This window comes from Dufourea novaeangliae, unplaced genomic scaffold (genome assembly GCF_001272555.1).
Source record: "Dufourea novaeangliae isolate 0120121106 unplaced genomic scaffold, ASM127255v1 scaffold172, whole genome shotgun sequence".
Lineage (NCBI taxonomy): Eukaryota > Metazoa > Arthropoda > Insecta > Hymenoptera > Halictidae > Dufourea > Dufourea novaeangliae.
The window spans coordinates 1,069,695-1,092,998 of record NW_015374058.1 but is presented as its reverse complement, the minus strand read 5'-3'; the positions used below and the strand labels follow the sequence as shown (position 1 = coordinate 1,092,998).

At 37.4% G+C, this 23,304-nt stretch overlaps 1 protein-coding gene across 1 annotated transcript in view; it reads right to left on the bottom strand.

Moving 5' to 3' along the window:
• The window catches only part of LOC107190024 (protein sickie-like), a 31,597-nt gene that overhangs the window by 6,000 nt on the left and 2,293 nt on the right, over positions 1-23,304 (bottom strand). Inside the window, 1 exon segment of the mRNA XM_015578740.1 lies at positions 1,750-1,833. Coding sequence (XP_015434226.1) covers positions 1,750-1,833 — 84 coding nt within the window.

Sequence of the window (23,304 nt, the reverse complement as noted above, 5' to 3'; positions counted from 1 at the left end):
AACAGCGTCCGACTCCTTTCGAAATGGCCCGCAAACGCTGGACGGAAAACTCGAATTGTACATCTTCGGTCGATGATTGTAAATAGTTCGATTCTTGTCTCGATATATTTTGAACCTTGTTTGAGTTTCATTGCATTCTATTATGGTGTTCTATTAATCGAAGTCCCGCATCGTTCCATTCATGACTGATAACTGGTGCCATTTAGATTCAACTTTCAGGAGATTCTAATGATATTGCGAAGTCGATGAAATATTATCACAAAAGTAAGTCACAATTTTCAGACGAATTGATATTATATCAATTTGCAATAACTCAGCGGAATACAAGAATGTTCCAAGACCCAACGACAAGGTGTTCAGGTGTTGTCAAAGAATTCAGCGTCGTGAAAAGGACAAGGTTCTCGACTGTGGCAGCAGGGGCAGTTATCCGAGTGACTGATCATGGAGTCGTTGCTCCACGACTCAGCCATGCTGAACAATTGTCTCATGGATTTCGAGCTCGATTCTTTCCTAAGCTTGTCCGCCTTGTCCTCCTGACTGCTCGACAGATTTTTCTTCAGCTTGCTGCCGATCGAAGACCGATTGCTTCCGGTTAATACAGTTGGACCTAACTTGGACGAAGATTCGGGAACACTAGCGCCATCTGCGTTGTCCTTCCGACGCGTCTTGGTCTTGTACGATATACTTTTAAGTCCTCTTTCCAATTTCGCGTGAAAACCGCTCAGTCTATTCGTCCCCTGCGTCCGATTGTTCTTTTGGACTTCTTCTTGCAAATTCTGGAGCTTCCTCGTCGCCTTCACTTCGACGTTCCGTTGCCGTTTCGTGTCATTGCTCGATCTATCGGTGTCGTTAGATCTTTTCGCGAGGATCTTGGACCCGGATGGAATGCCAGAGCTCCTAGAAGTGGTCGAATTCGAACCGATCGAGGAACTTTTCGATTCTGGCACTCGAAGACCGAGGGCTCTTGCGTCTTCTGGAGGGATTGGGATCACAATTGTACCGTTTACCGACTGAATGTTACTGTTCGGAAATATGGAAGCCAATTGCGCGGCTCTCGAATTACTTGGTCGGTCCAGTCTTTGATTCTGGAACTTTTGCGCTAGTGATTGATTCATGGCTTGACAGACGCTCTCGTTTACGTGCATAATACGAGGATACCGAAGATTTTCGTCAACTCCAGTGTTTACGGAGAAGGTTATGCGTTTGAGGTTAAGTTGCTAGCGTGGGACGTTTGTCGCTGTGCGAATGCGTTCGTTCATCTCTGCGATGGTTGAGTCCTGCACGATACGAGGCATTCTTGAGTATATGCGAAATCAGTGCGTTGATTTTGCCGACGTCTTTGGGAATGATTTTCGAAGTGTCATTGCGCTGTCTCGGATGTTATACTTCTGTTGTGAGCTGCCATTGAGACAGTCCCTTGTGGAGATGCGTTCAGTCGATAGAATCTGATTTGATATTGTTTCCGTTCGAAGGTTCGTACGTGTATTTGAATATAGTCGACATTGGCGTAACTAGAATTTTTTTCTGGGTGGGCTGGGTCCTCTGACTCTCGCCCATAACAATCCCCATCAGGCATTTGTACGTAATTTATACCACGTGTCTGGGTTGCACAAAATAAAGTTACACTTAATTGCATCCGACCCTTCAATCGATGTCGCAAGATTATTAGTTAAGTAGAATGTAAAAATTAAACAGCTTAATTCTAATAAAATTTTACTTAATATTTTAACGTAATCAGGAAACACTCACTTTCTTTTCAGCCGTTGCAGTCAGTTGTTGCAGCCGTTGTGTCATGTTGGACAGGGACTGCTCGAAGGCCGACACCACATGAGCCTGTAACAGAAAAACGATCGAAGAGTTAAAAAAAAGTGGAAACGTTTCAAAACAAGTTACATAGTTAATAGCTTTTCGATCAATTGACTGCATATTCGAATCAACTTAATTAGATCAGCACAGATTAAAGTGTCCAATAATGCGGTAGTACCATCATTTTAATAATATAATTGCAAAACATTGTAATTGAGGAGTGGTTATAAATAACGAGTTTATTCGTGATCATGTCGAAGTCGTTATTCAAGTATAACCATATGATTCTCATATAGAATCTTTTTTAAAGAATCGCATTTTCATACGTTACACGCGAAGTAGGCTCAATAAAGCAGAACCGGAGGACATCAGTGTGAACACCGTTGAAGTCTCGACGACGAATATTACAGAGGGCAGCTGCCTGATTTACATAATAAGAATGATACGAAAATTACGAGAAAAATTGAACGATCCCGTGCTTTTTTGCGTCCCTCGATCATATCGTTACGTTCTGGATCATGCACTTATACACACGACCGCTGTTACACGAGTCCGTGAGATAATCAGTTTCCGTTGGTTCAGCGATCCAGGCAAAAAGAAAACCATTCACAGGGTGGAATGCGGTGATTTGAACTGTTCCAACGCAAACGATTCTTATCTGCTCATATGCTTGTTTCCCATCATGTTATTGTCCGTGTTGTATGAATGTTAATAGTCAGATACTCTTGTTTAGTAGGTGTACCAATAAATAATAAATTTAACGAAATACGGTGGATTATTTATTGAACACGCCTAATAATATTAATCCATTTCAGGAGACAAAATATCTATAGATAATAGTATTAAAAACTTCTACCTTCTACCGTATCAGCGTGACACCACCTTACAGTGTGCTTAAAAAAATGATAACATTCATATGGAAATAACTTTATTTTTAGAAAACATATTCATATTAATAAATGTATTTTATCTTCAAAGAACCTCCACTTGTTCATCATTGTCACCATATTTTTGGAACGTTCTTCAGGTGGACTCTAGAGCCCTGAGAGACATTTCCTTATCGCAATCATATTTCCAATGAAAATAAAATATATAAATGTACGAATTCTCCATATAAATGTTAAAATATTTTCGAAACACTGTATATATAATCCCTGTTCCCGAAATGTTCCTGACAGTAGAATATGTACTACCACCTCGAATCCCAAGGTAACCCAGTATAGTTATCAAAGAGAGGTTCTCGAACCGGAGCATGGAAGCCAGATAACGTCGAGTGGAGATATACCCGGGAGCTATCTTCCGCGTATCGATCCACCGCTACCTAATTTTCGTTCTTGCACTCAATGGATAGTTCTCCACTTCTTTTTTCCTTCCCTCCATTTCTCGAGTGGTCGTGCATAGTGGGCAGCCGGACACGATGATACCGACGAAAATAGAAAGGGCTAGGGATCTCTGGGTTTGGTACAAAGACCTTCCTCGACCACGAGTACATCGTGTATTTTGGGTACAGAATGGGTTTCTGGTTTCGGCAACCGCCCAAATTTGTTAGACCAATCGAGAGTCTGTCGAATCGACATCCGACGGAGCTATACAATCGGCGGTTTCGCCATTTTGGGGAAATACGTGGCTGGAACATAGTCTAAACTACTGTATGCGAAACACAATTTGGGTTGGTTAGATTTTATGCGAGTGGTTTAAAACTCACTTTTTAATTAAATATTATTATGCAGGGTGTCCCAAAATAGCTTCGACTCTCTGAAGTAAGGGATTCCTGGGATGATTTGAAACAACTTTTTCCTTAACGAAAATGTTGTCCGAGGCTTTGTTAACGAGATATTAACGAAAGACCGTGACCCAATCGGAGCGTGAGTCTGCCGGCCGAGCTTCTGCTATAGCGCGCTGCGATTGGTAGGCAACGCTACCGCGGGTACTCGACCGGTAGACTGGCGCTCTGATTGGTCGGGATTTTTCGTCAATATCTCGTTAACTAAGCCTCCTAGAACATTTTTGCTAAGGAAAAAGTTGTTTCAAATCATCCCAGGTACCCCTCATTTCCGAGAGTCGAAGCTATTTTGGGACACCCTGTATAGAGAGAATTTACTTGGAAATTGTTCATTCGCGCGTGCTCGCGGTACCCGCGAAACGGCCGACAAAGGGGGCAATCGTCGAGCCGAGAGTGAACAAAGGTTAAAGGACGCGTGGGTGAGCCACGTTTCCGCGCGTAATACCAGAGAAATTATTCCGCTCGTAAAACGCAAACGGTAATTTTCTCGACCCCTATCTCAGGACTCCCTCTTTGTTGTAGCTATTCGCTTCTGCGTCGCCAGGCGCGGAATGAACCTTCACGGTTGCAATGATGACTGTGGTTGCGGAACACGCGATGCGACCCCCCACTTCCCCTGTTTCTGTTGGAATGTCAACGGTGGAATACGCATTGTTCTGAAGCGGTTTGAGGGGGGATGTTATTAGATCACTTCGAAATTTAAATTTCCAACATACTGAATTTTTTAATTTGACAATATAAATGTTTGACCCTACTGTTTTTTGGAGAATAATCTACCAAAATAGAACCTAGTAGGAAACCAACGAAAAACTCTACATGTCATCGTCAGATTGTCAGAAAACGCAATAAAATCGAAGTCGGAATAAAACTCAACGCAAATTGTATTTTCATTTCTATCTAAAAAGCTCACCAAGGGAAGAAATATATTTCTACATAATTTACATTTTTGTAGGTCCATCCGTAAAGGCTACGAATTCCCATAGGGACATTTACGATCTTGTAATCTTAATTCTCCATTCGAGCAACAATAATTCGTTGTTTATCTTTTTCATCACGAGACCTTCAAGTGTTGCCATGCCCGGAACGAACGTACGTACACGGTGATTCTTGCTAGGAGATCCCGACTGGACAGAAATTTCGAACCGATCCGGACGGGTCTCTGGGCGAGGCCGTGGTAAATCCTTCGAAAGATCTCGGTCGATCGTAAATATGAGATGCGCTCCCACGCGTGACTCTAATGCGATTGCTATATTGCTTCACCTACCGCCGAATGTGTCGACTGTGCCCCGTGGAAATACATTTCTTTATTGTGCCGGACGTGCACGATATGCTCGTAAACGCGGCCCACCTACATACACGCCAGCAATACGCTCTCCTCGAGCGGACTATCGTGCTCTGGGATGGTCCACTTTCGGCCAGTGGCTAGATAAATTAGCCATTTTCAGCATCTGTTTCCAGATCATTTTCCCAAGAGGATCGATTTCGATACTGTTTTTTTTTACCAAATGAACATTCTGTCGGTAAAACAGTGTTATCGATGTCTGACTCTATCATTCTGTCCAGCAGAAAGTTAGTACTTGCTCATTGCATTGTTTTGGTATCTTGTAGAAACATTTTTTTTCAATTTTGTACAAAGTTTTTAAAAAAATTATTGTAGTATCGTTGGGTCTTTCTAGGTGGCTACGACACTGATGGTTACCGACCGAGCCCGTGAATCAGCTGGCCAACGCGCGTTCACTAACCAGTCGCGTCAGTTTTTCAGCTATATTTTCGACAATTAATAATTCGGGAACGACGTCTTCGATGTAATTTTCTTACTCTTGATTCTCGGCTTACTTCCGTATGTAGAGTCACCTTTTAAAATTTCAGACACCTGTTACCGTACACCCTGTATATGAATGGAAATAGATCTGAGAGGTGTTGACGTACGTTAATGCAACGTAATAAGAGTGGTCCAAAGTATATAATTTTTATCAGGATCAGCTGTTCTTATACTTATGAACTGAAGCGTATGCATCTGGATCCCGTAGGATGCGTGACGATCTATCGCGTCAGACGATTAGTTCCTCATTTCGGATCAAAACGATCGCAAGCAACAAGTGCACCGGCGATAACACGCTGTCCAGGCACTCTAATCCGCAGTTCCACGACCCTTTCGATGCCTACGTTTACGAAACGTCCCACGGCCGATCGTCGATCCATGGTGCCAGGCGATTTACGAGCTTACATTTCGATCGGTACGCGGACGCCCACGCGTCTCGACGCATCCACGACAGATCGATGCCGTGGGTGGGCCCTCGAGTCTCGATCGATTTGGAAAGTGTGACACGTTGTCACCGCTCTCACGGTGAACTGTTAATGGTCTGCCTCTAAATCCATTCAACCACGGATCTCACGAGCATACGATGTCAGTGGTCTAGTAACACTTATTTTCTTCTGCCTGTATTGGTACAATAATTAGATTGTAGATGTTTATGCATTAACAGCATACCTTTTTAATTAAGATTTTAATAAAACTTAGTAGGACTTACCACGATGTTAATTATTAGACTGTGAATCATTATGGAAATTCAGATCGTTATAGCTTCGTTTATTCAACTGAAATTACACTGGAGATTTGTCCCATTCGTTAAAGATTTTATTGGGACTAAAATAAAATAAAATTGATTCTGGTCTTAATAAATTTCTAAAGATAAAACCTGCATTAAATACAATTAATTCAATTGCATGAAAAAGTAACTAATCTACCGAAATATTACCTAATTATTATCTGAAGGTATAAATGAATGAAATGAAAAAGAACTTCTATAGATCAAGTGTTTGGTAATAATTTGATAATAATAAAAGTAACTTCCTCTTCTGTGTACCATGTAGAGAAACATTTAAACTTCGTGACACGAGAGAAAGAAGATTCTGGCCACGGCGGTGAATAATTAATTAACGATAATGGAAGTCATCACGTAGGAATGTCTTGTTCCTAAGAATAGCCACATCGACAACGGACGAATTTTAATTCGCTGGAAAAAGCAACGATTACATTGCGCGCCTCTTTCCGACGAGTCTATGAATTAAAGTGTCATTATACTTTGCGTGCATCCAGATGCATCCTGCCGGCGTAGCGACATTTCGCGCTGTTTCCCCGGTTATTTCGCGTGCGAGTGCGTTGTAATTTACCTGTTTGTAGTGACAGAAACATGTGTTACGCGCCGATAACTCTGGAACTTTAAGTTAATTGCTTGTGTCCAACAATATTATACAATCAATGGGGCAATTACCAACTGTTAATTGGTTTCATTTAGTAATGTTACACATTAATACAAAATAATGTTATATAATAATGGATATGTTTAATATATTTAATATATTATTAATGGTAATAATGTTACTTTTTTATGGATGCAAAATTATATATCAAAATTTATATTATAATTCTGTTTATATTATTTCTATTCTAAATTAGTATCTGACGTATTCAATTAGAAATCTAGGAGAGTTTTAAATGGAACGACCTTGAGGAAAAATAAAATCTCACATATTATGATGGATGCAATTAGATACAAGATTGATACGGTTATATTAATTGAAGTAATTACGTGATTAATAATTACAAATTCTGTTACTAGATCTGTTGGTAATTTCAGTAAGAAATTAAAACGAAATAGAAAAATATGTGCCTAGATATGCATAGAGAATGATGCGATATCTGGTTCGCGAGCGTATCGATCCTTTTATTACTTTCTTATGGCAATCATAAGTGCGCGCAACATTAATTAATGTCCGTAGTAATTACTCGTCTTAATATTCATGAATATCCTCATCTCCGGGCACTTCGGTGTTTCGCAATTAGAACCGCGGAGAAACTATAATTTATGAATTTTTAATCCTCGACGAGCAACTGTCGAATTACAGGATCTTACGATACTTAATTAAATTCATTTAGGTTGATCTAAATAGCAGATAAGAGACGAGAAAAACTCAAAAGGAACAGGATCGTAACGATGTATCATAAACGTTAAAATTATTCAATTTCTTTCAATTAACGAGTCGATAGTATGAATAAATCTTCGCAAGACCTATATATTATAGACCTCTACTTGTCACTTGAATGATTATAGTATTATAGCAATACAATTTAAATTCAATTCATCTTTCAGTTCTTGGGATCGATATGACACAGTGTGAAATATCAGTGAATAATGGCGAATACTATTAACGGTACCTTTGACATTTATGTAAACGAATACTCACGTAAAAAACTCACTGGTACATCAGACCAAGTGTTGGGTTCGTGCACATTAAAATGACTTCGTTCAAAGTGGGGATACAATAACAATTGCCAACGCTGATTTGCATAAAACAACAAAGGCCTTTTATGTAGGAGAAAATTGGAGGAATCTTTTTAGTTAAATAAAATCGTTACAAAAATCTTTTAAAATCAAATAAAAAAAAGCAAATTTTTCCCCAAATATTTGATTACTTGAAAAAAAAATATTCATTCCCACGAAATCGCTTTTCGGGAGTTTCCATGAAAATATTTTTCAACTTCATTTCAATAATTTGAAAAAAGATCATATTTTCATGGAAACTCCCCAACACGAAACAGCGATTTCATATGCACCAGCATTATAATAGTTCTTACATGCTATACTTAGAAACAAAAGTGTCTCCAGTAGCTTTTGTTCTGGGAACTAGCCGACGGTTTAGGTGTTACTTTCACTTATACCGCTGTCGAAGAGTTGGCTTGTTTACCTCGTTGTGCACCGGGCTTAACGAAAAAGTCCAACGACTCGAGATGGTAGGTGGTGTCTAAAAACTGGACCGGAAGTAACCGCGGCAAAAACCCACGCGATGCACGCGCGTAAAACGCATCATTCTGCACAGTGATGCGCCTTGTCCTCTCTCGAAAGGGTTGCACACACGCGCGCGTTGGTGTTGCACCAAGACTTTCCATATTCCGAGCGATGTTTTTACAGCCGGTGCATATTAAACGTCTCATCTTAACGCTCACGCCAACGAGAAATTTCGACTACGATCCAAATACCGTTTTCCGACACAGGACTGTGAATTTTATACAATTGTCCACGATTTGTCTACAATCGAATACATTAGGTGTAGCAATAAATAATCTACTATATTTAATCGGGTTCAATTATGATTTACGAAGAAATCAGAAGCCTATGCTGTTTCCGAGATATCGTTTCTCGATAATCGATTCTTCGATTACTCTATTCTTCGATTACTCTATTCTTCGATAACTCGATTCCTCGATTTTTCAATAACTCGATTCTTCGGTTCTTCGATTCATCGGTTCTTCGATTACCCAATTCTTCAATCCTTCGATTACTCGATTTTTCGATTCTACGACACTCGCCGCCATTTTGAAAAGAGAAAATGGCAGATATTTTGAATGTAATTATCGGCATGCCTAATGGTAAAAATTATATTGAAGTCCAGTAGGGCTATTATGTTATGTATTTGGAAGTTTATAGAATTCTAGAATTTTATAGATGATTTCTATCATCGTAGGAAATATTGATAGATCCAGACATCCGTTGCACAGGTGGCCTCGCGGAGGAGTGTCGCGTGTCATAAATCTACCTTGCGATCGCCGGGCACAGGCTTGCATCTATGTATACAAAAATCAACTTTTATTTCTGTAGGACACGCGTATAAATAAACAGTGGAGAATAAATCAAATGAAAGCTTCTTCGAGGCCATCGGGACCACGGAACACGGAAAGTTGTTGAGCTGTGAGCAATGACCCGTGGAAAAGATAACTTTTATGATTTCGCGGATCGTTAACACCAACTTGTATATACCGGTTAATTTAAGAGAAATTATACGGTATCGTGGAAAACATAAAGTACGGTTATACGATTTAACACGCCAGATCTTCCTACCGATCTCGGCAATTTCTGATTTCCTTATCTGTTTTCAGTTTTAATTTCCTTATTCTGTGATCCACGGTTGGGTAACTACTTTTAACTTTCATTGTTCTTTTCCAACTTTTTATATACTTTTCGTAGTTCTATCCACGGGGAATTTATTAATAAAGAAAGTGAACTAAATATGCATTCAGAATTGATATTTCATCTGAACTTAGTAACAGAGTTTGCAAGCTTCCGGATGGGGTACATCGAAAGAAAACTGCAGAATCACCCATGTTGTTCTACATTTCAATTATGTGTTGCTTTGAGTCTGAAGTAACTGTCAACAATATTATAATTAATATACCGTAGATGTTTCTGTAAACGTAGATTTTTCTAGCTATTACAAAATTTACACGAACTGGATTTAAAAAGATCTGTTCACCCCAAAAAAAAACGATAAAATAACGACCTTCTCCTACCTTCATCTTCTCTTTTCTTTTGTACATTACTGAACACATACTCATCGAAGACCAGATCGAGTAATCCCGACGATTCGCGTCGTCTCTCTGAAAACTCGCCCTTATCCACTAGGGGGGGTTTACCCACTTTTGGCGCGAACAATGGGGTTATTCAAATTACCGTGTTCTTATCGCGAAATTCTTGGCAATAGTGGAGAGCCCTCCCTACGGGACATCCGCTTGAAGCTTCCGCGACGCGGTGTTTCGTTGGAAAAAAAAAACATTAAAAGAGAACAAAAAAGAGGCAGTGGCAGCAGCAGAAGGGGAAAAGTTTCCGATGGATCGTACTTTCCTTTCCGTACGAGTAGCTCGGCTGGGAATACGAGACCAGATAACACACATACCTATTCACACACACGCGATGTGAACGCGGCATAATCCTCGAAGCGTTACGACCCGAGCAAACTGGGCTAACAGTTCCCAGGCCGCAGAGGAGCGATTCTCTCCATCACGAAACAGTATACCCCCGAGTGAACATAAGTGCATACGGGAGCGTGGTTGTGTCGGCACATGTGCGAGAGCCTCGGCTGAAGATACGCCCGATTATTTTATGCGGCTCCTTGTTCCTCGAATCTTCCGAACATTTTCTTCGCGAGAAGGAGCGTCTTCAACCTTATCTTTACGCTTTCTTCTATTGGGGGGAGATGTAACGCGTCGACACACTTGATTCTGGTTTTTTTTTACACACGATAGATGCACATACGTTTTCGAAAATTCCGTGTAAAAAAAAAAGATGTGTTTATGACCAACGTGGATGATTGTTTTCAGACCACAGAAAACAGTAACTGAGAAGTTTTTCTTTTTTAAGTGAGAGTAATTTCTTAGATAAATGAGCAGGAATATTTTTACTCGGAATTAAAACTGGGGGAAGATTTTGTACAAAGGCAAATTTATCGGATCGTGTTAGACCGAAATAAATCGTGCAAGAGAATTGAATCGTTTTCTAGACTGGATTAAGTCCACGAACCTCGATATTCCCTCGCTAACTGCACGAACCTTTGATGTTACAACGTTAATTGCACCAACCTCGATATTCCCTCGCTAACTGCACCACCGCAATTATCAGTGTTTTACTGTACTCGAACAGAAACGACCATCTCACATTTTCTTCGTAGATACATAGCCCCTCTACCAGTCGAAACGTCGACAGGTAGGATTTATATAACTTCGTTTGCAATTAATTATAACCACGAATACTCTGCCCGATGTTCCCATGGAGCTACCACGATCATAACTTGATTTTCAATTACAACGTTTCATCCAGTGGCGCTCGTATTAAACGCTCGCTTATATGTTCTATTAACCTCCGGGCATTATAATACTTCTTGCACAGCTTTTCGCGATTCCGTTCTGTGACTTTCTCCAGCCGCCAGTGGATCCCGCGAGATTGCCTATCCGCGAGCCCAGGCTCTACAATTAAACGATTCGTTCGGTCGAACCGATGAAAACTCCAATTTCAACGATATTCATCGCCGTGAAAGCTAGTCGATGATCAGACTACTGCGGATCTGTTATGTAAAATGGTACTTTGTAAAGTGACTTATAAAACCACGAGTAAAAATAAATAATTCGTCCTTCTTTCAAAGATTTTAGATGGGTAAATAATAAAAAAAAAAGTAAAAAAAAAAAAATTATTTAACTCGATGGAAGTTCTGTTGTTCACTGTATTTCATGTACTTCTACAGTCAGTCACAAAGGCTCCATACACACTTTAAAACAGAACGATTTTATTGGTCCAAGTGACTTGAATTTTTTTGTGAAGTTAGAATGATGTGTACAAAAATTTTTGAAAAAGTTGCAATTGGTCGGAATCGCGGAGAAAACAGTAAACGTCGATTTTTACAACTTTTTTGTCTAAGACTGTAATGAAAATTTAAGAAATACATTTTGTAGATTTATGTTAGTTATATAAAAAACTTTCTAAACATTTTTCTTTATACATCATTTAGTAAACACATTCTCCTTAGTTCACAACAAACTCAAGTCACTTGGTCTAATTTTTAAAAAGTTGTTCTTTTAAAGGGTGCGTGAAGACAGATCATATTTTTCGAATTATATGTTATATGTTATAGCACATAATGGAAATGTATTGTAGTTTTGCTTTTACATGCCGAAGTTCCCATTATTTATGCATCAACTCACTCAATTTGTGTAACGTTTATGCTGTAATTTTTGATAAAAAAAATCAATTTTCTTTTCATATATGATTTCGTAAACAATTTGATATATCGAAACTATGAACTTACATAAACGTACGCAGTACATTCGTGTCAGCGTGAACGACAGTAGGTAATTACGTCGTCGGTAGTATAAAACGTCTATGTTATTAGAAACTACATGAACTCTTAAATGCCATGATATCGCGTTATTACGAATCCCCTTAACTTTCAATCTCTATTCTCGTCACTTTTTCCGAATGTTTATGTTTTCTTTAACGATCGAACCGTTACCATCCCATGGAAGAATCCTCCCCACAAATGACAATGCAAAGAGCCGTTCCTTACCGCAGGTCAACGTGCATTAGCGAGAGACACGTTTGTACGCCAATCGACAAGTAGGTCGAATGTGAAATGGACCTCGATAACGTGAGTTTCGATTATTTCTATTTTTCACGAGGGTGCACATACTTAGAATTCACGCGTACAATATAAATACACATCTACATTGAATCCTGTATTAACACGATACAGTAAATCCTCGATGAGTGTTCAAAGGTTCCTCGACACTGAATATTAAATATATCAGAAACTGGCCGTATGCGGCTGAAACAAATATCATTTGCTTCCGAATTTTAAACTCCGAACTTAAACTTTAACTTAACTTTAATTTAACTGTAACTTAAACTTTAAAAAGTCACCGTTTCACCTGGGGATTTCTCCTTGTGACTTAGACTTAACTATAGACCTCAAAAAGTCTATAGTTTAAAAGAAATTTCAAGTTTCAGATCACTTGGGGTCACTTGTCCCCATGTGCACTTCTAAGAACATTCAGAACGTATGCACTCGAAGTGTTAAGTTTGTTATCACTAGTACAATTTTCTTTAAAATTTTCATCGTTCCTTTCTCTGTTGCATTAAAAGGGGAAAAAGTAGCCTGCTAAAACCGATCACACAGAAGATCTATTCCTTTTACTATTCGTGATTTCACCTGTTTCAAACGATTTTTTATCATGGGCAGAAGTAATTTAGAAGTTGCAAAAAAATTAGACTCTGAAATACTTTTGTTTCTTTGGACGGTTCTTGTTTTCGCGAGCGATCTCGAAGGATCTGTTTCTTATTCAACCGTGCCAGGGGGGGATTAACGCGATCACACGCGTGCGATGCATACATTCGCCGACACGATGAATTTTTCACTGCACGCATGACCTTTCCTGCTGGCCTTTGTATGTAACACGCACACCATTACACCTGTCTCATTATGTGGGAAAACGACCGGATAAATTGAAGGATAATGAAACGAACGACTGGACACGGCTGTAAAATGTAATTAGTAGTATAATCTTCGTTTAATCCTCGTGTTCCGGGTCAATGTGACCGAAACCCCTGAGCTTCAATTATTAATTACATTCTGTATTTATTTATTGCTGTTTAGTAGGACGGAAATATTAGTTAAATATGTTTTTCAAATATTGAAACAATACTTTTTGAACCACACTTTTTAATATGAAAGAAATATTGAATCCAAATATTGTATACATATACAGGAAATGTAAAATAAATGTTTAAAAAATATGAACTAAATATTCAATGAATATAAAAGTAATATTTAAAAAATGTAAGGAAGATATTCAGAAAATGTAGAATAAATGTTAATAAATGTGGAATAAATGTGGAATCAAACAGAAAATAGTTTATTTTATTAAGAGTTTTCCCAGATCCTAAATTGAAATTATAATTAATAGATCGTGGAATCGAAGAGAAAACAGTTCTCTCTATTAAGAATTCTTCTAATAAATCCTAAATTGAAATAAACATTTCATTGAAATTCATTCGAAATGCTTGACTATTTTTCTCTGTTACTTCAAGAGTACACACTCTCTTTAGAGTAATCATTCTCGCTTTCGAAACGCAGATCAGAGCATTAGATAACCAATTATTTTCTAATGTTCATTGATTACAGCTTCTTTCTCCCGGCGATAATTAAAGGATAGCTTAACGCTAGAACCGTCGTCGGGCCGTTCACTTTAATCATAGACTTCATTTTCAATCTGCGTTTTGCTCCAGCCTCTATTACGATCCTGTTATTGTCTTCTTTTACGCTTTCATTACATTACAATTTGAAATACCTTTCCTATCGATCTTATGCGTGCCCTGAATATCAAACATAAAATCTCTTAACTTTCATAATTTTAATCTGAAATATCGGACTCTGCTGTTTCAATTAAAACTTCAATTAAAAATGATCGTGATCAGCGTTGAAATTATTGATCATCTTGTAAGTTATGCAAAATTCAAATTATAGTAATTATAGCATTACAGTACAATAGCTGCTTTATCTTTGAATTATTTTTAATAATTCAAATCTTTACACTGTTAAGTAAATTTACGTGACAGAAAGCACTCCAGGTAGTGAATCACAGGATTCTTTTAGAAAACTATCCATCCAAAACAGTCGTGGCAACGCATTAACGTAGGTTTCATCGTTATTTAAAGGCCGTACTCAAGTAGTTACACTTGAGGGCTGCCCGTCACAAACTATAAACGAGACTAGAACATCTGGTGCTACTCGTACCTTCAATCTTGATCCATTTCCCTGTGTCCTATTTAATATACAGGATGTAACGTAATACGCGTGACTCATTTTAAGGACAGATTTAGCACTCACTTAAAAAACGATACTTCTAAACCAATTTACAAAGAATATTTGACTTTGACATTTCAATCGTTTCAGAAAAGGTTCTATTATCTCGAATTATCTTAAAGCTGTATTCCAGTCAGCAATTATTATTTCATTGTGTTAGTCTGTTACTGTACAGTAACTTACAAATTTATTGACGGATGGCTATCACATTTATTTCACAAAATTACACAACTACTTTTAGAAAAAATAAGGTTACAATTTGTTGATGGTGCAAAAAACTAAAAATCGACGTAGAAGAGATCAATCGGACCACAATTAAGAAAAATCTATCACGAAATCACGATAAGAATATAAAATCATGAGGATTCATAAATAGTAACTGTATAAAAATTTATACAATTGTAATTTTTAAAATATACAAAAGAATTCATGAGTAACTTCTTTTTTTTTCTTTATTTTTATGTAAAATATTAATAATCAATTCTTCCTATGTATAAATAAATGTTTTGATATTGATACTTATTATGTGATCACTGTTATAATTTCGAGTAGTTTTAGGATTGATTAGTGACTGTAAATTTCTGTACTGTCGAACATCGCACAGAGAAAAACCGAGAAAAATGTATTCCTACGCCAGTGCGCACAGTTACACACGCAACATCCAGCCGAAAACGTTTAATTGACCCATGAAACGATAAATCTTCGTCCTGCGGGGGAGTAAAGGGACGTTTACAACAGGGCCTGTGTCCAACGTGTCCTAAACGAGTGGACCCGCTTACCACACAAATCCTAGCGACAGTTTTATGCGTTTCCGACTTTCCCCAGGCACCACGTGGCCACAGAATGAACGCTGCTCTCTCGGACCTGCCCGTAGGGAGATGGGAAAACAGATTCGACCCTTAAGGGTGAAATGGTCTCGACTACCTGCGCGACGACGGGTTAGTTTACGTGGAATGCAGTTTTCTGAACGGAGAAAACCCTTGAAAGAGACGACGATAAAGAATAAAGAGTTATTTGAATGACGGAAGAATAGGTTTCGTTAACGTTCGAACCACCCCCTTTATGTTCCATTTTGTAATTATTAAAAGGGAAATAAATAAGCGGAAGCAACGAGGTTTCGAGTGTACACGGATTATTGAATAGGTTGTTTCCAGCAGGAGCTCGAGAACCATTCTCAGCATGGTGGTGGGCACGACTGACTGCTAAAAGATTTATTTACATCAGCCACGACAAGCTGCAATTAATTGCTGTTAACAAGAGCCGCGCGCGTGGTGAACCGTATTTAACGTTTACATGAAATTATTTGTCGCTACGTAATAAATTCTACGGGGCACATTGAGGAAGTTGTTCAAGGTGTAACGATAATGTTACACCGATTCCGTGACTTCTTGTCGGTAGCAGGTAAATTAGAGAAATAAACTTAATCACTTGAAAAATTAATTAACTTAATATAACTATTGCTTTGAAGATTATGTCGTTCATATATGAATTGTTGTGTACAAATACTTCTACATCCTTAATTTATTTTTTAGTTCTATGGAATGGAGGTAATATTGCCTTCTTATTATTAAAATTGTAGCGTTATTTTATCTAAATATTAGGTAATTTTTTGCCACACTTTTCGTGATATTTTGAATTGACAAATTTTCTTTATCCTGTTTCAATATATTTTCTGTATTTCTACCTTTAAAAATAGAGTAATCTACGAAATATTTCTGTGAGTAATAAATATGGATTTTTAATAAAATTGGAATTTTTTTAAAGGTATAATGTGTAGGTATTGCAATTATGTAATGGATCGACTAATAAATAATCAATAAAACAGTGGAAACAGAAGCTTCGGTTGTCAGTAATAACTGTTCGCCAAGAAAGAATAAAGAACTCTAAACGACACGTCTTTGCAGCCTCCTATCATTTGCACAGGGACACTTCGTACACCCACGCGCAGTTTAGACGAGTCTGTTGCTCGTCGAAGGGTTAAATAATATTGTTACGAACTGCCTGGAGAATGGTTACACGTGTCTGGCGCACTGTCAGCTGTCGGTTGTCTGTTCCGACAGTCGTAAACGAGAAGAAAATGACAAGTTTCGAAAACATACGACATACGAAGAGACAAAGGCTTTTCATTCGTGGCAACTAGACTATGTTAGTTTATGTTAAATACAGATTTTCATAACGTAATTTATAGGAAACGAGGTCAAACGGAATCATGTATATCTTACTAAAGATTCAATCAGATTCCAAGTATGTAATACGAAAACTTCATTACGATTTATTGAATTTTTTTAATGCAACCGAATTTTAAACATTCGTGTATGCGATAAATGCATAAAATCCGCAATCCAGTGATAAGTATTCGGCTATCGACTAATTACAGTGTCAGCCAAACTATACTTAAAGTCTGCAAGAATTAGAAATACTCTTATAAAACAAAGTAATGTTTAAAATTCACTATTATATAGAGGACGTGCTGACTAAATTTAACCATAATACGAAGTACGAAAGGAATAATTTGAAACAGTACGTCGATCTAAATATCAAATAAATATTTCTTCTATATTTGGAAAAACATATTTTGCTTTCAATACTAAATAAATATTTACTTTATATTGGGAAAAAAATATTTTGTTTCCAATATTAAATATTTGTTTCGTAATATGATATAAACATTCTATGTATATTTAAATATTAAAAGGAGATTGAATCTCTTTTTAATATTGGATGAATATGTATTCAATATTTTGTGCTACTTGAGGACTGGTCTTAAACAAGGAATCTGGTCGACCACTGTCTGCTGGGAAACGAAAATATTTGAACAGATAAAAAAAAAAAAAAAGAAACCGTGGAGACACGTGCGTATCTCGTATTCGATTATCGTTAGACGAAGCTTGAGGGGGGGGGTTAGATGTTTTCTTAGGACGGCTACCTGCCGCAGATATGTGGGATATTCATTCCTGGGGAAAATTTTCGGACCCTACGCATTAGCTACCGTGTGGGTGCAACGTGAACCGAGGCGTTTGATTTACAATCCCCCGACATCCCCGCCCATAGTAGAAACGCTCGAATGTGCTCGCGCGGACAAGCAACGAGGATATATCCCGGGGAGCACGAATTTTCGAGACGAAAAGTCACGTTTCAAAGAGGAGAGAGAGAGCTCCGTGACGTGAATGTTAACCGCTGCATTTACGTTTTGTCCCTAATAGTTTCCACCAGCAGGCAAAATCCTTTTTCTCGACGTCGTTCCATGGGGAGTTGTGTTGCTCATAGAAATGGGATAAAGTATATTACAAATAGGTTAAAATACCTTGAAAAAGGAAAGGAATTTTCTTAAGTAGACTAGAACTAAGAAGAAAGAGGTTCGAATCAAGTATAATCGAACCCTGACCAAGTAGATTCGAACCTTTATGAATACTTAAATTAAAAGTTCTCTATTCTTTGAAATTTTATGTAGTTCAGCGAAAATTATATACAAATGGTTCAAATTGGTACGATGAAATATTTCATGTTTAATGTCGAGGAACCGTCGAACACTCATCGAGGATTTACTGTACACTCATTGAAACTTTATTGTTCTTGAGTGGCAATCAAAGCTCATGAAATGGAACTTGGTTACTGAAATTGACTCGGATTCCTAAATACACATTGAACTTGATATCCCATCCCTAATTGGTCGACACGGAAATTTCCAAGGACTCGAGAATCGTGCGCGCCAAATAACCTGTTCTCGATATTAAGTTACGGCCGAGCCACTCGAGTTTTAGGATATTAATTACGGCGTGGCGGCAGCTGCCGTTGATAATTACCTACGGCATCGATATGAGATTTTTGTGTTTATGAAAACGGAGATTCGAGGCTTAAACGACCACTGCGAGTGTGCAGCTGCCTGGGATAATCGATTCTGTAGAGGAGAATCGTTATCGGAAGTGATTGCAGCACCGTCAAATACATTTCGAGGTGATAAGGAAATGGGGGACACGGATTTCAATGAAAGTTTCAGTATGTATATAACTAACATAAATCTTCGATACGTATTTATTGAAAAAAAAAAACGACCTTTACTATTTTCTTCGCGATTCCAACTAATTGCAACTTTTCCAATTTTTTTTACACATCATTTAGTAAATTAATGTCTCTAACTTCACAAAAGAATTCAAGTCATGCGGACCAATTATAAAAAAGTTGTTCCGTTTTAAAGGGCGTACGAATACTTTTGACATCGACTGTATATGTTCCATTCCATAACAGAAGACGAGTAATTTTATGGTTTCTTATATTATTAATGCAATACAAAAGAGGAAAACTAGAAAAGTGAAGGGACATTTTACGACATAAACGATTCGGTTTGAATTCGTATCGTCGAGAATTCGAGGTTTTGAAGCCGAGAGAAGGGTCCCCAACCGTAGGATCAAGTTTAAAGAGGATACTGAAGAGTACATACGAGCACACGTATAATTATTCAATCGGGACCACGAGTGGCATTGTCGACCTACGCTTTATTACGGCGTCGTCGTCTTTCTAATGGCCCAATGGTATGCGCTCGGTTTAATTTCGTTTGACGGCTCCACCCCTCACGTCTTATTATCGAATTTATTGTTCGAGTGCCTCCACCTACCCGCAGCAGTTTAAGCAGTGACATAAGGTGAAATAAATCACGTAGATCGCCTTGACGGCCGAGAGTGGCCGCGTTCGAATTTATTCATTACCCGCGGTTTTCCCCCTCACCATTTTTGGACGATCAATGATTCTTTTATTATTATTTCTTTTTGGCGTTTTAAATGAATGATTTCTTCGATGAGATCATTCGCACGATACGGTTTTGCTTTTGCATCATTTCGAGTTCGTTTTTCAGTTATTATAGCCCATTGAAACATAAATACTATCTCGCTCTAGACTACGGATGTTTATACAAATTCATAATTTTCAGTCATTTATGTATATAGAAAAATTAGAAAAAATTCGGAGAGGTATTTTATTTCCTATATTAATGATGTTAGTATGTTAATGATAATAATAATGTAAATTTTATTAACACTTGGAACTACCGGAGCAATCAAAATGATTGGTTAATACATTCTTATAATGATGATTAAAATGTTACAACAGTGCATTTCAGAAAATGAAGAAATTGATAACTAATGAAAGTTTTGTGTTTTATTGAATGTTACAGAGCCCTATATGCTATAACTGCATAAAATCAGCAATCTACTAATGACTGTTATAACATTGAAAAGAAAAATCTTTTGATAGACTTTCTATTGTCCTCTATTTCCTACGAAATCGTACAACTTGATCGATACATATCATACTAATCGTTGCAACAGAAGATATCAGAACGTCGTACTTAATTCTTCTGGAAAAGTCGTTCAACCGTTCGTGCATTGTTCTCGAGAAAAAAATTCAAGCAAATTATCTCAAACTTTCGAACGATAGTTCTATTTATAAACACACTATAAATCGCTCTATCGCGTATACCGGTGCGTGGATTAAGATCGCAATTAAAATAATTCGCGACGATCGCGTTCCTTTTCTTGCACGCGATTATGGGCGCGCCCCGTTGATCTGGAAAGATAGAAATAACACGCAACGTTAGTTTCTAGGCCCGTCGTGATCCTAGTAATTCATCAAAGGCGTTCCTATAATTAGCAACGCCGAAGATGCACGATGACGCGTGAAAGGCGCGAAGAAAGATCGATGAACTCGATCGAATGGACATAAGTGGCGTGGCGAATCGAATGAATCGAATGAATCGAATGAATCGACCAGGACAGATCTAGCTAAACATTAAAAAAAAAAAAGCATTCGTCCATCTGGACAATAGATAGCGCAATAGAAAGCAATTTAGTTTTCTCCATGAGAATTGGGAAGTGTTATTGTCTCATTCAGAGAGGAATGAATATATTGTAGTTCGTTGGAGAGTATTTCACGTTAATTCTTGGGAAAGTTATTTTATTTTATACAGTGTAGAAATAATAATTGCATCACTTTTTAATATACGCGGGGCACATAATTTTTGTAGTAATATGATCGGTGAAAAGATTTGTGTCCAACTTATTTTGGTCAGAGTTGGGCAAAATGTAATCTAATTACAAAATCTAAATTACAATTACAATGAAATTACAGGACAATTACACTGTAATTAACTGTACTAAATTTATAATAAAAGTACAATATACATAATTGTAATTGTCCTGTAATTACAGTGCAATTACGTTGTAATTCTAATTTAGATTTTGTAATTAGATTACATTTTGCAATCAAGATACTAAGCTACACATTTCACCTAATTTGGCCCGAACTCAGACTATAATTTTTATTCATATTCTTTGCTAGAGGAATTTGCAAATTAATTTGACACTAGTAGTTAATATGTATATGCAACGAACACAGGATCTGAAAGTATATTTTTCTTTGATTCGATTTTAATTTAGAACAAGTTTCAATCAAGGAATATAAAAGTAACAATTTATCGAACGGTGGATAAGAGTTAATTAATTTTCCTAGTATCGATAATAAGGAGTTCATAAGTTATAGCGTATTTAATATTTGAGTAGTGTAATAAATATTTCCAGTATGTACTGTATTCTCGTTATTGTTTCTAGATTTTTAAATTACTAATTTTAGTATTTGCACTGGGTCAGTGAAAATGTTTCGATTAGTTTTCTACATATGATATACATCACGATTTTGTGTAAAATTAACCTTAGCGATAGATCGTGTACTGTTCGATCATTTTTACAAGAAAATCCCCGCATCATAAATCGCAACAGAAAGACATAGAATGATTAATGAGTTTATTTAAATGGCTCCGTATTGCTCCAATGATTCTTAGCTGTTCCAGTCGTAAGTTATCCCGTTACCAGAAGCAAGAATCATTGCAGCAGTGGTGCGTTCGTAACATTATACATACACATAATTCAAGCAATAAAATCTCGACTACTTTAGACGGCACTCCATCGATACACCGAATGAAAGAGGCTTTTCAAGGAATTCTAAGAAAACACTTCTTCATTCGTGCATACGCGTTAAAGAATCACTTTATAATCCAACTGCGTGTCTTCAACTAGAGCCTTGTACTATGTCCTGACGTAATTGCTTATGAATTTTTAATAAAGAGCTTCGTTCTTATTATAGACACCGATGTATCATATTCAACCGGATGGAAAAACAAACTTATTCTGCGTTTTCGAATCACTTTTGTACCAAGAATCTGATTAAACACATTTGTACCAGTTTTATTTTCCAATTTCTGTCGTCAACGTCATGTTCAGTATAACCAGTCTTTTATCTTCAGTATCCAGATATTGAATTGAAACTGACATTCGATAATTTTTATTTAGTACTCTTATGTCTCCACTGTAAGTACCTGCAAAGCTAATTTCGATCAGTTTGTTAGTTCCATAGTTATGATTCATTGAAAAAAGGTTGACCCTAAATTTCAAACAGCTGTAAAATCAACAATTTTTAAAATTTTCGAAAATCCTTCGAGATACGTTTATATATCGCTTCATTTTAGAGAGCGTGAATTTTCAAAAGAATTACTAATCTTCTATAAGTCTTTGGACCAAATTGAATATTAAAGTTCCCGCCCCCTACGATACAGCACCATAACCTCGACAAATCGAGGCCAACATTTCCACCGACTTTCTTCTGAAAGCCCGTGGTTCTACTGAACAGAGTTCTACTGAATTCATCATCCAAGTTACATTCATTAACAACGAACCACTTACTACATCGCTCTCTCTATAAAACCGATTAACTTCGATATCATTAACACAGTTTTCGCAACAAATTCGCTACAATTTCGCGGATTGAAATGAAACTTCGTGGGTTCATAGAGTCATTCAAGACAAGAATAACGACATATTTCATTCGTGCTCAAACGCCCTTTAAGGGTGTGAAAACTAAACTCAAAATCAAACAGGCACTCCCATTTTTTCGCGTGTAGTTCTTAAAGCACAGGAGATACAACAAAATGGTTTAAACAAAAGTTTAATGGCACAATAAGTGCTACAAACCTACCTTAACAAAACTGAAAAATTATATTTTTTTTTGCAATATATATATTGTTGTATTTTTAATTTTGCACCGTCTCCGAAATGGTTGCGATATGTATTCAATATGCAATTTAGGAAGAGAAAACAAGTTTTCTTAACCGTTGTTGCGTTTCTGTGTACATAATAAAAATAGAAATTATTTTCTACTTTTTAGTGCACTTCGAAGTCGGTCCACATTTTCTGAAAAAAATTTGTTTATTTCATATACTTTTTAGTGTAGGGAGCAATACTAAGTAACATGGTTTTCATTATCGTTACTTACGCAGTAACCGTAAAAAACAATACAAACTACTTTGGACTATTCGAAAGAACCGGATTTGCGAATGAAAATAATAGCTTATATTGAACAAAAGAAATCGGAAATTTCTTTGCAAACGGGACCACCGCAGGAAGTTTTCATCACGATTGGTCCATCCGTTGCAGAGTAATACCTGGACATACACCCACAAGCGAACTCGACTTCGCGTAGGGAAA